The 16,761-nt window shown below is 41.0% G+C and overlaps 1 protein-coding gene across 2 annotated transcripts; it reads left to right on the forward strand.

Annotated features, from left to right (window-relative positions):
* Positions 1–2,865: 2,865 nt before the first annotated feature.
* On the forward strand, positions 2,866–16,153 carry PEX11G (peroxisomal biogenesis factor 11 gamma). 2 transcript variants are annotated; one of them, XM_075611084.1, is made up of 5 exons: positions 2,866–3,124; positions 6,102–6,307; positions 6,783–6,961; positions 9,508–9,561; positions 14,429–16,153. In XM_075611084.1, the coding sequence occupies exons 2-5, from the start codon at positions 6,125–6,127 to the stop codon at positions 14,652–14,654; spliced, it is 642 nt and encodes a 213-aa protein (XP_075467199.1). In that variant the 5' UTR covers positions 2,866–3,124; positions 6,102–6,124; the 3' UTR covers positions 14,655–16,153. The 2 variants fall into 2 exon arrangements, with proteins under 2 accessions (XP_075467199.1, XP_075467198.1); XM_075611083.1 differs by having other exon boundaries at positions 6,119–6,307.
* Positions 16,154–16,761: the final 608 nt, after the last annotated feature.

Genomic DNA, 16,761 nt, shown 5'->3' on the forward strand with positions numbered 1-16,761 from the left:
AAAGTGTTATCTTCTTGCCTGTTAATTGTACTATATTGCTGTGTTCACCTTATTTAAGGAATAAATTATATTTTATTATATCTAAGCCTCGTTCAGTTCAACCCAGATATTTGGTGTTCATTATATCTTGTCATAAGCTACCGTGACAACCACCACTCTGTCCTTGATTAACAGGCCTATTGTGCTCCCTGTATAACTTATTTGTTTTCAATCTGTTCTCACCATCTCCCAGTTTATGGCAGGAACTGTATATTGTAGACAAAGCTTCATCTTTGTCAAATGGCCTAAAAATGATAAAATCACTGGTGAGATGATGTCACCTTAACCCTCATAGTGCCTGTAGGATGTACCTGGTATGATATACACTGTGGCACTTACGATGCAGCAGGTACAACATGGGCACTTGCTCGTTGTCTAGGGTGTGACCTGGTGATCTCCACCTCCGCTTCTGCCAACCTTGGCCTGGTCACGTCATGTAATTGCTCCCGGAGCGATCACACGACCTGGAAAAGGACTCTCAAGGTTAAAGCAGTGGTCCCCAACCTTTTTTGGTTAAGGAACACTATAATTATATTGGGAAATTCTGCAGAACCCCAACACTCTCTAATAGTGTGTCTGAGAACAGAGGCATTGTAAGGAACCCCAACCCTCTCTAATAATGTGTCTGAGATCAGATGCATTGTAAGGAACCACTCCAACCTGTGTCTGATATACATTGTAAGGTATCCCAACCCTCTGCAATAGCCCACCTTAAAACACACCTTTTTAATAAAGCAGTTGGGTAGCTCCGTTAGTGGATACTATACATCTCGTATTCATTTACCATTGACGCCTTGCAGACTCACCATAACACCCCCCCCTACTGTCTCTGTAAGTGCTCTCATACTTACCACGTAGATTGCAAGCTCTTCAGGACAGAGACTTTTTTCTAATGTCTACTTTTATGTATGAAGCGCTTTTTCCTATTATGTCACGTGTGTTACTGCTGTACAGCACTATGTACATGGATAGCGCTATATAAATAAAGATATACATACATATACTTATCTACATACACATATATAGATTTATATTATTATGTGGGGGAAGGGGGGCAGGAGGGGAATTAATTCTTTAAAGTGCTAGTCACAGAACACACATTGATAGCACTTCTTTTTGCTATAGTTATGTCGCCAAGGCAATGGTTAACCAGCCTATTTAAGTATCGGTGGGGGAGTGCTTGTCCATGCAGCCTGCCCTTGAGGAAACACATGCAAAATGCGTTGGGCATGTCCTGAGTTTCGGTGTGCCCCTCCAGTGCCTGACCTGCAACAGCATCAGTCTGTGACACTGGACACCAAAAGAACTCCTCTCAGACAACCGGTGGGATGAGCAGGAAACGGTCCAGGAGAGTGTTGGGTAACGGCCATCCTGGATATCAATATAAAGTAGGGAGCCCCACCAGGTGAGATCCGTGACAGCATTTTCTTTGTGAATGCAGACCCGCCAACATTTTACACATAGATATAGGTCCCACTGTACCTGCTCTACTCCTGCTGGACAGAGGTACTTCCAAGCAATTCCTATGAAAGTCCCCGAACCCATGCAGCTTCTGTTTACCACACACAGAAAGCATTCTAATAGGTACAGCTTGCGTTACAAAAACACGTGGGGTACCTATTAAGTAGGTACAGTTGGAGAGTATGGTGAGTGCAACTATTAACATTTTATTTTATATACATTTCAATAAAAAGTATTATACAAGGAGAGGTGTTGTGTTTTACAGTATCATCTGTTTACCTATATATGGCGCCTGGGGACACTCCTTCCACACACTTGTGTTTATTCATGGGCTTTTGAACATCATTTATTATTATTTTTATTTGACCTTTTCTGGAGTATGGTTTGCGGTATTTTAACTTAGTGTATTGTGTTTTTTCTGCTTTTACGATGGTTACCTTAAAGGAAAATATTTCAAATTTTTATTAATTGGGGTGTAGCTTTGTTTTAATATTTCTTTGCATAACTCCATTAAGTACAAGTGTACATTTAACTAAATATACAACATAGATATACAAGTAGTCCTCGCTATCCAACGTTTCACTTTACAATGAATGGAATATCCAACGCTTTAAAATGCCACCCTATCGGCCATTTTTCGACGCCGGAATGCGTTATCCAACGCTCACCGCAACTGATTAACATGGGACTCACTTTACAACGGTTTCACTATCCAACGCTACTTCCAGAACGGATTCCGTTGGATAACCGAGCACTGCCTGTACAGCTCTTGATAGGGACTAGTATGGGATTGGATCTAAACGAGTTACAGTTCTGCACTGATTTCAAGATTGCAATGGTTATTACGCATTTCTACTTTATTTCACCAAAGCAGCCATATTGTTCTCCTCTGGGCTTTAAGACTTGTAGGGAATTTCCCCATAAATTACGTGATAAGAATTTAAAAAAAGCATCGTTTATTTAGAATATATACTTTAACAATAGAAGAATTTTTTTTATTATTCAAAAACATTTATTATTTCTATATATATAATTTATATGAAACCCCCCACCCCCCTACCCACACATATTTGTTCAGAGACCTACATACAAACACTGTATACCCCCACCAAATGTATGACTTTCTTATTGTAACTTTTTGCAAGTGTGCATACTTTCACCACCCATACTGCTCAAACAATACACATTGGCTGGATTTTCTGCCAATCCCTTTATCTTGAATTCTCATTGGTCCATGGGAGAATGAGGAAGCCAAGCGGTGAGTTCCAAGCCTCTCTTTCACTAACCCATCTTTACCAATGAAACTGTAGTATTATGATCGATAGGCGGGGGTTGAAAGTCAGAAGGAGGCTTGGAACGCATTGTAGTGCTAAAGTCTGAAGTTCACAAGATTTTAGTATTGGTGCTCCTGCGCTTTAGCTGTATATGGGGCTGTTATGAACTTGTGCTGGACATTATTTGCCACAAGTGGCAATATTCAGTACATTGCATCAAATGACTGTGGGATCATAACAGCAGTGTCACCTTATTAACTGTGTACTAATCTCAGCAAAGGGGTGCAATGACTACTGCAGTGTCTGGCCTTCTGCATGTCTTGGAATCCTACAGAGGCAGAGACAGAGTGGTGAGTCCATAATCCAAGTGGGCAAATCAGGCTGGGCCAGATTGATAACATGTATTAGAAGGACCAGGAGACTCCTGATATCTTGTGTGGACTAAGGAGACTGGGAGAATCTCCCATGGCAGCCTGCGCTGTGTGTATCTGAGTCAGTGTGTTCTGTGTATCAGTGTATGTATATGTTTGTGTCAGTCTGCTGTGTGGTGTGTATAGAATACTTGCCCGGTGGACACAATATGGACACAGGGTCTGGCTTGCTCCGGCAGCCAATAGAAAGCTGCAATGTTGTTGTAACATCAGGAGATGATGTTGCAACTTTCTGTTAATGACCACGCAACCAATTTTGCATTATTTTCGTGTCCCTTCCTGACAACAAAAACTCCAATCTCTCAGGAATATGGTGTCCCTGGAGATAAGAGGACCTCAAAATGGGTTTCCATAAATCTCCCCCCCCCCCTTCTGATAAAAGAATATGAATATACATGCATACCAGTAGTGGGATTCAGAAATTTTAGAAACAGGTTCTCTCGACATGTTTGTTTACTTTGGACAATCATCCGTGGAATAGCGCGAGCAATAATTGCGACCCTGGAACGTGAAAAGCAGCCGTACAGCTGAGGACCAATGATCTGTAAACACTGACATTTTTTACACAACCTGTGCTCTATAGTGTTATTTACTGCACCAAAATAACTAAATATTAATGTGTCTCTGCTAATAGAGGGGTATATTTAGGAGCCCATGTTAGACATGTGTTAAGTTTCTCAGGTATACCACCCCCCTCCCCCCCTGCATCTCACATTACCCTCTGCCACCCCACCCTCACAGCTCTCCCCTCACATCTCCCCCAGATTTTCCCCTCATCTCCCCCTGACCTCAAAGTACCAAGTGGGGCCGCGGGCGGCGAGCAGCCTCTCCCAGCATGCTTTGGCATCACATCTTTCCCCTGCAAATTTTCTCAATATGGCCATGTGGCGTCACATGGCGCTGCGTTGCCATGATATACATAGACACACTTAGTGCTATACAATAACTATGTACAATAATTGTACCTGGTGAATTAATATATATATATATATATATATATTAAATTAATTCACCAGGTACAATATATATATATACAATTTAAAAAACTTAGACGCCAACTCGAATTTTTAGCATGGCTGTTCCAGTGTCTCTTCCCCACTCTTCCGCACAACTTTGGCTTCTAAAAATTCTCCCCCGACTCTCACTGACACTCCTCTCAGGGGCAGGCATAGTGCTGGACGTCTCCGCCTCTCTCCCTCCGATGCCCTCGCTGTGATAAGAGGCATATACGGTAATAGCGAGTGCGCGCTTCATAAGGTAATAAACATATACTTCACCCAGATCCAAAGCATGAAGGAGCGCTAAGTTAGCCCTGAAATATTGTAATTTCTTTTTTGTATGCAGTAATATACCTTTTGTTCCGTTACCTGATGTGCTGTGTTTCTTCCAGTCCCTTGAATCTGAGTGGTGTGTGTGTATGTATATATATATATATATATATATATATATATATATATATATATATATACATATATATATATATATACATATATATACACAGGGGTCGACAAATCACCAAAAAATCTACTCGCCGAACAAAAAAATCTACTCGCCACCTAGTACCACACGTGTGCTGCTTGGGCCAATAGGAGCTCGCCACGATGTTAAATCCACTCGCCTGGGGCGTGCAAATGTATAGGTTTGTCGAACACTGTATATATATATATATACTGTAACATCAGTTACATCAGAAATGTAACATCGCCGGAACAAGAGATCAGTGTATCTCGAAAGCTCGCACAAATAAAAGCATTTTGTTAGCCACAGAACGGTATCATCTATTCATTCTTGATTTTATATATATATATATATATATATATATAAAAAAACACAGAGAAAAGAAACCTCTTAAAGAGCACTCAGACAAATGTTAGCAAAAAATAGAAAGGGTAATTTTATTAATCAAAAAATAACAGACATACAAACAACTAACTGGAGAACCTGCCTGACCAGAAATGAAAAGAGAATATAGAATGAAAAATAAATAATTAAATTATATGCAATTAAATAGATCCAAAAATGTATAATAAAATATCCTAAAGTGGTAGCTCTCTGCGGGAACAAAATTCCCACAATGAAGCAAACCAGACCGGCCGGTCACATGAAAGAAACTAGGATAGAAAATATCATAGGTCTACACAAAAAACCATCATATGATGGTTTCTTTGTATGTTTGTATGGGGGTTTTTTTTTGTGTAGACCTATGATATTTTCTATCCTAGTTTCTTTCATGTGACCGGCCGGTCTGGTTTGCTTCATTGTGGGAATTTTGTTCCCGCAGAGAGCTACCACTTTAGGATATTTTATTATACATTTTTGGATCTATTTAATTGCATATAATTTAATTATTTATTTTTCATTCTATATTCTCTTTTCATTTCTGGTCAGGCAGGTTCTCCAGTTAGTTGTTTGTATGTCTGTTATTTTTTGATTAATAAAATTACCCTTTCTATTTTTTGCTAACATTTGTCTGAGGGCTCTTTAAGAGGTTTCTTTTCTCAGTGTTTTCATATTCATTATTTTCCTCTAGCACCACCTAAGCAGTTTATCTTTTCTCTGCTATTACTTTTTCAGATTTATTTCTCTGATTTAGGAAGGTTTAGACACAGCATTATTTATTGGTTGTTGATGCGGTATTCATTTTTGGTGTAAGAGATATATATATATATATATATATATATATACATATATATATATATATATACATACATACATACATACATACATACATACATACATAAACACACACACTGTATACAAAGCTTGGCATGTGATCAAATGTTATAAATAAAAACATGTTACTGTGAATCTCCTCTGAGTTCCAGCTCATTTTGGTCTAAGGAAGTACAGAGCCAGCAGCCCATTCACTGACACTTGCTTTTGTTCTTGTTAATAGTTTGCCCTTGTCCTCAGATACGGATGCTGTGTTACAGCTGCCAGCTGGTGGGTGGAATCCTGGCGCAGAAGGGCGGGAAGAAGCAGGAGTCCGCCAAGAGCCTTCTGATCATCGCGTCTCAGCTCAGCCACTGCCGGACAGTCCTGCGACTGTTTGATGACCTGGCCATGTTCGCTTACTCCAAGCAGTATGGGCTGGGGAGGAAGGTGTGCTGAGAGTTAAGACCCTATTACTTGGGTTCTCATGGTGCCAGAGTTACAGTCAGAGACAATCTCCACAAGAAATATTTCATTTAAACTATATAACTGCTCCCTATAACTCCTCCTATTGCCCCCTATAACTCCTCCTATTGCCCCCATATAACCACTCCCTATAACCTATTGCTCCATATAACCGCTCCCTATAGCTCCTCCTATTGCCCCATATAACTGCTCCCTATAACTCCTCCTATTGCCCCCATATAACCACTCCGATAACCTATTGCTCCATATAACCGCTCCATATAACTCCTCCTATTGCCCCATATAACTGCTCCCTATAACTCCTCCTATTGCCCCATATAACTGCTCCCTATACCTCCTATTGCTTTCAGACGTTCAAAACAACCGTTAATTTATATTGAACTCCAGAAAACACACCTAATGTGGAGCCTGACACCTAATGGTCTTGTAATTATCCTAGGAGGAAGATGCTCTGGTCAGGTGGATTTCTGTGATCGGTAACATATGTGACCAGCTTTACTACCCGTGTGAACACGTAGCGTGGGCGGCAGACGCTGGCGTTGTCCGCGGGAAATCAGAGAAGTGGTGGACGGCTAGCACTGCACTGTGGGGTCTGTCTCTTGTTTTGGGAATCATGAGGTACGTGTGTGCCCCACCTCCCTGGGGCATAGCATGATTTGTATACTGTATGCCACTCCTATTAATTCCTCATCAGTTTCTCGGTAACGAATCATGCAGACTGTGTAACCCCTTTACTTCCAGACAGGCTTGCAATACTTTAATTCACAGTCCCAAATATGTATATTCTTTTTAAACTTACCAGTGTACAAACTCACACTTAAATCAGCAATCCCACCCAGAAGCCTACATTAGTTTCATGTTACTAATGTCAGTAACTTGCCCCCTGGGCATGTCCTGCTTTCTGCTCTGTAAAATAAAACATGTACTGTTAAAAATCATGATTTTCTTAATCTCTAGCTTCTGGTAACCTTTACACTGCGTATTTATGAGAGAGAAAGATCCCATATAATGCACTCACCTCCACTAGTGATACAATAACACATTTTATTAATTATGTAGAAAACTGAAAATTCAATTAAAACCTAAATAATAGCACCTGCCGTGGTAAACTGTCAGATTAATCTAGACTACTGTGTCTAGAGAAATCAATCTTATAAATCCAATATGTTAATATCATATGATAGATTTAACTGAGAACATCTGTTCACTGTATGCGACTGTAAGCACACATCACATCTTTCAGAGGGGATCTCAGCGGGTACAGATAGGCAATATATACATTAATTGCCACGTATAGAGTACACGCTAATGGTATAGATTACTTAGTGCCTATATACAAGACCCATCATAGCAAGTACTGCATAGAAGGTAGTGTGTTTTAGCACGTTTAAAACATTGCACTCTGGTGTTACAGATATGAAGAATGCTATCTCAAGCTAGTGGGTTCCTGGTTCGGCCCACATCTTTGTTAGCTATCTGCGAGTATAGAGGTATACACATATACAGAGATGCAAAAATGTACATATAATCGGTGGGCTAACTGGTAATGGCCTTTCCCTACAGAGAAATGTATCTTTACCACTTAGTGTGCAAGCTGGATGATCCTTGCGTCATCCCCCATGGGTGATCCCGCATTGTATCCAATATAACACAGGTGTTATGTGAATATATAGAGTACATGCTAATAGTATAGGTTTCTTAGTGTCCATATACAAGACCCCATCATAGCAAGTACTGCATAGAAGGTAGTGTGTTTTAGCATGTTTGAAACATTGCACTCTGGTGTTACAGATATGAAGAATGCTATCTCAAGCTGGTGGGTTCCTGGTTCGGCTCACATCTTTGTTAACGGTCTGCGACTGTAAAGATATGCAGATATACAGAGATGCCAAAAATGCACATATAATCGGTGGGCAAAACCGATTAGCCCACCGATTATATGTACATTTTTGCATCTCTGTATATGTGTATACCTCTATACTCGCAGATAGCTAACAAAGATGTGGGCCGAACCAGGAACCCACCAGCTTGAGATAGCATTCTTCATATCTGTAACACCAGAGTGCAATGTTTTAAACATGCTAAAACACACTACCTTCTATGCAGTACTTGCTATGATGGGTCTTGTATATAGGCACTAAGTAATCTATACCATTAGCGTGTACTCTATACGTGGCAATTAATGTATATATTGCCTATCTGTACCCGCTGAGATCCCCTCTGAAAGATGTGATGTGTGCTTACAGTCGCATACAGTGAACAGATGTTCTCAGTCAAATCTATCATGTGATATTATCATATAGGATTTATTAGATTGATTTCTCTAGACACAGTAGTCTAGATTAATCTGACAGTTTAGCACGGCAGGTGCTATTATTTAGGTTTTAATTGAATTTTCTGTTTTCTACATAATTCATAAAATGTGTTATTGTATCACTAGTGGAGGAGGTGAGTGCATCATATGGGATCTTTCTCTCTCATAAATACCCATATTCTTTATCCCAGGTAGCACCACTCCAGAAAGTTCAACTTGTTAGTTGAGCAGGACCATTTCCCCCTCTTCCCTTTCCCTATTGAATTACAACCTTTACACTACACTAGACTCTGGGAAGGCCTCCATTTTATCCTCCCGTGCACATAATATTTCAAACGCTTGCTTCTATCTCCTGAACGGAGCATCAGATTCTAAAAATAAAAACAGCGTTAGAAGTGCAAGAAGAGATCTCTTAAAGTAAGAAAAGAAAAAATGCTGCTTTTTAAAGGTGCAATTCCACATATCATTTCTTAGGGGTCTCTGACTGGGAACGTGTTTGCTAATTAGTAATGCCTTCTTTCCCCTTATTCCACCATGTACTTATCAGAGATCCAGTAAAGATGAGATAAAGGGAGAGATAGGGCTGTACAAGCTCTTGCTGATCACAGTGGTATCGCACAAGGGAGCAGCCAGAGGAAATCACACCCTCCCAAGTCTAACTTTAACATGTAAAAATACTTATAGTTGTCATATTTGGATAAAAAAAATTATCAATTACCCACATGAGACCTCTTAAACGTGGAACTGGAATTAGTTCACTTTGGATTGCCCCTTTGCCTGGCATGCATCAATGAACTGTCAATGGATTGCTTGCTACGTTTATGATTGTATCCCTCTGTTTTATCACCAGGTCTTTGAGGATTTTAACTACACTAAGAAGAGAAAACAAGGAAAAATATTCTGAGTAAGTGTGTGTGTATATGTATGTATGTATGTGTGTATATATATATATATATATATATATGTATGTGTATATATATTTTCATGTTGCGGTACAATGTGGTATATATATATATATTTTTTTTTTACTTGTGAGCACATTCACATGTCTTAGACAGGTCTGCAACCCTGCTTTTCACTATTATCACTATTATCACCTAGCATACAGTGCTTCCACTGCAGCAAAGGATTCTGGGAAATGACATGCAAATGAGCACACAGTGCTACCTTTTGTCTTAAAGCCATAATTACATGACACCCTTATGCCAATGCATGCTGCTTTAAACACAGCTTTTAAACAAAGCCTGGGATGAGATGCAAAGCCAGTGAACCCATCTCTATATCTATATCTATCTCAAACACACAAATAGGGCCGCAGTCTAATCACCTATTCAAATCATTAAATCACAAAAAACAGAAATAAGGGATACAAATGCCCTCTGGTGGTGCTAAAGGACCAAAATAATATGAACACACAAAAGAGAAAAAAGAGGTTCTGTATGATTTTTCATTAATTTGAGTGCTTTATACAGGACTTCTTTTTTCTCTTTTGTGTGTTTTATTTATTTTTATATATATATATATATATATATATATATATATATATATATACAGGCATACCCCGCATTAACGTACGCAATGGGACCGGAGCATGTATGTAAAGCGAGAATGTAGTTAAAGTGAAGCACTACCTTTTCCCCACTTATCGATGCATGTACTGTACTGCAATCATCATATGCGTGCATAACTGATGTAAATAACCCATGAGTAACAGGCTCTATAGTCTCCCCGCTTGCGCACAGCTTCGGTACAGGTAGGGAGACAGTATTGCTGTTCAGGACGTGCTGACAGGCGCATGCGTGAGCTGCCATTTGCCTATTGAGCAATATGTACTTACTCGCAAATGTACTTAAAGTGAGTGTCCTTAAACTGGGGTATGCCTGTATATTAAACGAAATCCGCAGCACTCTCCATCAAGTTGCAAAAAAAAAATAGGTTTATTCAACACATGAGGCAAACCAATGCATACAGAGCAACGTTTCGGACAACACTCGTCCTTTCTCAAACTTGATGAGCGGCCGTCAAGTGCCACACGCGCGGCCGCAAAGTTATGCATTGTTCACCCTAGAGAGCAGGCCCCCAAGAGAGCGGCCCCCCGGGCTATAGTTACGCCCCGGGGTGTCTCCCCTCTCCTATCAATTTTCCCCAAGTTTAGTCATCAAGACACCAACAGGCCATGTTTTCAAGAATTATCTAAAGTAAGATGTGTGTGTGTGTGTGTGTGTGTGTGTGTGTGTGTGTGTGTGTGTGTGTGTGTGTGTGTGTGTGTGTGTGTGTGTGTGTGTATATATGTATATATATATATATATATATATATGTATATGTATATATATATATATATGTATATATATATATATGTATATATATATATATATATATATATATATATATATATATATATATATATATATATATATATATATATATATATATATACAGTGTTCGACAAACCTATACATTTGCACGCCCTGGGCGAGTGGATTTAACATCGTGGCGAGCTCCTATTGGACCAAGCAGCACACGTGTGGTACTAGGTGGCGAGTAGATTTTTTTAGTTCGGCGAGTAGATTTTTTGGTGATTTGTCGACCACTGTGTGTATATATATATATATATATATATATATATATATATATATATATATATACTACTGATATATATATATATATACTAAATTTAGACAACAGATACTTTATCCTTTATCTATACTTACTTATTGATACTTTCTCTCACATATACTTACTTATTAATCCAGAGGAAGGCAAACAAAAAACCCCAGAGTAATATCATCCAATGATATCTCATAAGGGGAAAATAAAATTCCTTCCTGATTCCAAGAATTGGCAATCAGATTAATCCCTGGATCAACATCCTTCCCATGTTTACTTATTTGGTATATCCCTGTATACCTTTCCTTTCTAAAAATATGTCCAACCTTTTTTTGAACACATCTATTTTATCTGCCATCACAGTCTCCATGGGTAATGAATTATTTACATCAGCTACAAGTCAGAATGCTAGAAGTTCCCCTGCAGGGTCTCAGCTGGTAGTGTGGCGCATAATGCTGTCCCGGGGGAATGTTTGGGTGCACGGCTCTCAGATACACATACCCAGTATCTCACACCGACACACATACCCAGTATTTCTCACACACATACACAACATCTCCCACATACACAGCATCTTACACACACATACTGTACACATCTTACACATACCCAGCATCCCACACATACACATACCCAGCATTTCACACACACACACACACACACACACACACACACACACACACACACACACACACACACACACACACACACACACACACATAAACAACATATCCCATATACGCAGCATCTCTTACACACATACACAACTTCTCCCACATTCACAACATCTCCCACATACACAGCATCTCACACACACATACACAACATCTCCCACATACACTGCATCTCTTACACACATACACAATATTTCCCACATACATTGCATCTCTCACACACATGCACAACATCTCCCACATACACACACAGCATCACACACACACACACACACAACATCTCCCACATACACTGCATCTCACACACACATACACAACATCTCACACACACACTCCATCTCTCACACACATACACTACATCTCTCACACACATACACTACATCTCTCACACACATACACAACATCTCCCACATACACAGCATCTCTCACACACATACACAACATCTCCCACATACAGTACACAACATTTCCCACATACACTACATCTCTTACACACACACACACACACACACACACACACACACACACACACACACACACACACACACACACTCACACACACACACACACACACACACACACACACACACACACACACACACACACACACACACACACACACATCTCCCACATACACTGCATCTCACACACACACATCTCCCACATACACAGCATCTCACACACACATACACAATATCTCACACATACACACCGAGCGTTTCTCACATACACACACAGGGGCACACGTACCGAACACCTCCCACAAATACATACACGTACCCAACAGCTCCCACACACACACAGCCTCTTCTTTGGGTCATTACACATTGTTGACCTTATCCCTGCCCTAATGACGTGACTGGTAAACATGCTTGTTTTCTGCGGTAGGATCGGGCTAACCCCTCCATCGTACCGGTCGGCCTGATCAAAACCAAAGTGGAGCCCCCTCCATGTTTATGCCAGCAGGCTGGCGCTCTGGTGCTTCTGGTAGTGAAAAGGTTAATGGGTCAGTCCCAAGTAGCAGGTCAAAAAAAAGTTTTAAACAACTCTGTGTAATCGGTGCGTTTGTATAATTGTATTTATATAGCACGACCTTGTATGCAACGCTTTACCTTACAATAAGAGGAAAATAAGGGGTATACGTGCTACAGGGAAATGACAACTTCAGGCTAAAGGAGACCCTGCCCCACAGAGCTTACGATCTAAGTAGAAAGATTAAATCCCCATTAAAGTGACTTTTACGATTTGGTATCTTGTGATAAATGACAGTCTTGCTTTTCTCGGGGAACACTGAATTCAAGCAGATCAGCTACTTCTGTTTATCTGTTTGACTAATAATTACTTTGCAAACAAAAGAACAATGCAAAGCTGACAATTTACCTGGGGCTTTGAGGACTGACAAACAGTCTTATCACCAGAAATCATTGGGTAAACATTGTAACAATCCTCCAAAGCTTTTGTTTAACATGAAAATGTTCGATGTTTGAAGAAAAAAAAAGGATTTAAACATACTTCCATTTGTCCAATTTTGCCTTAACCCGTGTCGGTTCGTGGCATTTAACCTATTAAACATATCTCTGTCTTTGGTTCATTTTTTATTTTTTAAGTGAAACTTCTTTGCTGGGACCAAATGTCTTTTTCTTGGTATGGAAGTGGGGTATGGAAGTGGGGTATGGAAGTGGTCACTGCTGGCAGATGAGGCCGTCGGGCCGCGCATGCGCAGAAGATGCCCTCACAACATTGTCGGCTCGCAGATGCGGCCATTGCCGCGATCAAGCACATGCGCACAGCACAGACATTGTCGGCTCGCACATGCGCAGATGCGGCCATTGCTGCGATCATGCGCACAGCACAGAAGGCTCCTCGGGCCCTTGCACATGCGCACAAGAATACTCCGGCCGGTCCCGGCGCGCATGCGCAGAGGCCTCTGGAGCTCGGCAGCCATCAGTGCGTTGTGCTTGGGCAGCAGCAACAGCAGCACCAGAGGAGGAGAGGACACGGAGCCAAGACCACCCATCCACACACACACTCACTGTCACACACACTGTCACACACACACACACACACACACACACTGTCGCACAAACACACAAAAACACAAGGAATTTACAAATTCACAATTAGTGCAAATAGTTAATACATGGGGGGTGCCGAACACGTGCGTTCTAAGTCAAATTTCTTTGCGTTTTGTCAATGAAATTGTATTTAGATTTTTGATTAAAAACATCACCAACACAAATACAATTCCTGTGACAAAACAGTCACAAAAGACAGAGAAGTTTCGCTTAAAATGCGCGCATTTGGCACACACAATTTTTTTTTGTCCCAGGAGGGACTGATCCTTTCATTTCTTGAACTGTGTTATACAATCCAGTGTGTTAACGGAGACAGCGCATTTAACCCCTTCACAGCCAGAAGGGGCCTGCGACGCATTGCTACACCTCTGGCAGTGAAAGGGTCAACTAACCGAATGAAATCCTTCTTTTGCAGGGGAGAAGGTCCGCTCAGCCGGGGTCAGATAAAAGCCCAGGTGAGATCGGAAGTCCTATCGATCATCGGCTCCATCTCCGACCTGACGAATGCCGTCCACTGGATGCCCCCGGGGTTCCTCTGGGGCGGGCAGTCGCCCACCTGGCTGGTGGGTTTGATGGGGACCGGGTCGTCGCTCATCAGCATTTACCAAACCGCCGTGGGCGGGAACACAGGTGGTGTTTGAGGCCCAGAGACGGAGCGGGGGGGTTAGCCACGCACTGTGATCCCAGTGACCTGAACAGTTTGACCTTGGGAAAGTCAGAGAGTGAGACCTGCGAAGGCAATTTGACATTGAGAGGCATTTTCAGCCTCCATCAAAGGTGTCCTCTCTGGGAGGCAGACAAGCCAATTTTCAACCCCAAGACAATTAACTTCACCAGTCTCCCTTGTGCTGGTCTGAAGCCCTAGGTGTTGAAAGCGCAATCCCACCTCGTCGGCCAGTTGAATTTAGTTGGGGTCTCTGAATGGGGAAGTTTTTTTTGTCGGTTTTCCAAACAAACTACCCCTGGGTTAAAGAACTAATCAAACATGTCACTGCCATTAGTTCATTTTGGGCCCAGCAGCCATCTTTATTTAGGGCAAAACTCGCTAATGTCAATAATGTCCCAGAAAAATGATCACGAAGAGGCTCCATGATTGGAATTAGCTTAAATAAAATGTAAACTAAAACATAGTGGTACTGATTTATCCCCTTCCAGGAGATTTTTAATACAATCCAATGACCACAAGAGGGCAACATTGTATATGATTTTACTGCATAGATGTATAATGTACTGAACGTTGCGTTACCTCTTATCCCAGGGCATATTGGGATATGTAGGTGATTTGGCGTTTTTATTTTTATCAAGTTTAAATATTTTTGTCAAACTTAAAGCAACAGTACAGACTGCATTATGATTGCTTTATTTTTATTGCAGAATTGAAGCAGGGGATCTCCGGCACTGAACTGTGTTAATTTCAGCTCCCGAGACCCCCTGCCTCTAGAGATACCTCTGTATATCTGTGCAGTTTAAATGTCCCGGTCACGCAGGCAAATCGGAAGCCGCACCAGATGATATCAGGGCTTCCTATTGGCTCGTGTGATGCGGGACACTTAAACGCCGCCATTATGTTAGGCACACAGTTCTCTGCCTGCATATATACAAGCACAGCTACGGAGGTAAGTATATCTGGAAGCAGGGGGTCCCCGGAGCTGAAATTAGCACGCTCCGGAGACCCCCTGCTTCAATCCTGTAATTATTATTATTTTGTTAAACGCAATGCCGGATATAGTGCTGCTTTAAACATCATTAAACAGGTGGTTACTGTAAAAATCTTATCTAACTCCTCTCTAACCTTTTCTGTTCCTCAGTATGTATCTATAGCTTTATTTATATAGCCCCCACAGTATACTCTACACTTTACAAAAGAGACCATACAGTGCAGGGAATTATAATACAATAAGTGCAACAAAGTCAGACAGTAAGTAAGACAATCCCTGCCCTGGAGAGTTTACAATCTAAATAATCTCTCCCTAAAAACTCCTATTGCTCCATATAACTGCTCTCTAGAACTCCTCCTGTTGCTCAATTTAAAAACTCCCTTAATGATTCTATCATTAGCCAGACAGATAAATAAATGTCTGAAAATAACATTGTATTCATTTTGCCTGGAACACAAGTTTAAATAAATGTTTTACTTTAAGGGTGTGGAATTTTTCTATGGAAGCCGACTTTGTTGAATTAGTTGTACAAAAAAAATACTTTTCCCCCGCTGTATGCGACTGCCTTTTAAATTGGTGCCTCTGTGTCTTATTGAAGTTTGGGGATGTTATTATACGGTCTGTTTATAGCTCTCCCTCCTTCCAAAATAACACACTGCCCCAGACATCAGTGTGATATAATTATCACAGTCTGTGGGATCTCCCCGCTGGAATGTTGACCTTTTCTCATAGAAACCTAGCATTTGACAGCAGATGAGAACCACTTTGCACACACAGTCTGCCCGTGTTCCTCTGTATTGTAAATCCTCAGACCCTATTCGGTCCTCGTCTTTCTTTCATACCTCATGTCTATCCCAAGCATATTTAGTTCTACCACCTCTGTGGGGTGGCTATTTCATGACTCCACCACCCTTTCCGTAACGGACTTTCTCCCATCTCCCCTGAGCCTCCCACCCTCCAGCATCAGAGAATGACCTCTTGTCGTAGCACCCCTTTCTCTGAAACATGCTCCCTCCTGTACTTTGTTGAAACCTTTCGTGTACTGTATGTGACCGTTTCTATCCTATCCCCTCTCTCCTCCAAGCTGTGC

Source organism: Ascaphus truei, chromosome 8 (assembly GCF_040206685.1).
Source record: "Ascaphus truei isolate aAscTru1 chromosome 8, aAscTru1.hap1, whole genome shotgun sequence".
Classification (NCBI taxonomy): domain Eukaryota; kingdom Metazoa; phylum Chordata; class Amphibia; order Anura; family Ascaphidae; genus Ascaphus; species Ascaphus truei.

What these genes read in the sequence shown, in the direction of transcription:
- PEX11G (XM_075611083.1), top strand. Translation starts at nt 3,062, where the DNA reads ATGACTACTGCAGTGTCTGGCCTTCTGCATGTCTTGGAATCCTACAGA. An exon ending in AGTATGGGCTGGGGAGGAAG is followed by an intron (nt 6,308 to 6,782) that starts GTGTGCTGAGAG and finishes TAATTATCCTAG; the next exon opens with GAGGAAGATGCTCTGGTCAG. An exon ending in AACAAGGAAAAATATTCTGA is followed by an intron (nt 9,562 to 14,428) that starts GTAAGTGTGTGT and finishes CTTCTTTTGCAG; the next exon opens with GGGAGAAGGTCCGCTCAGCC.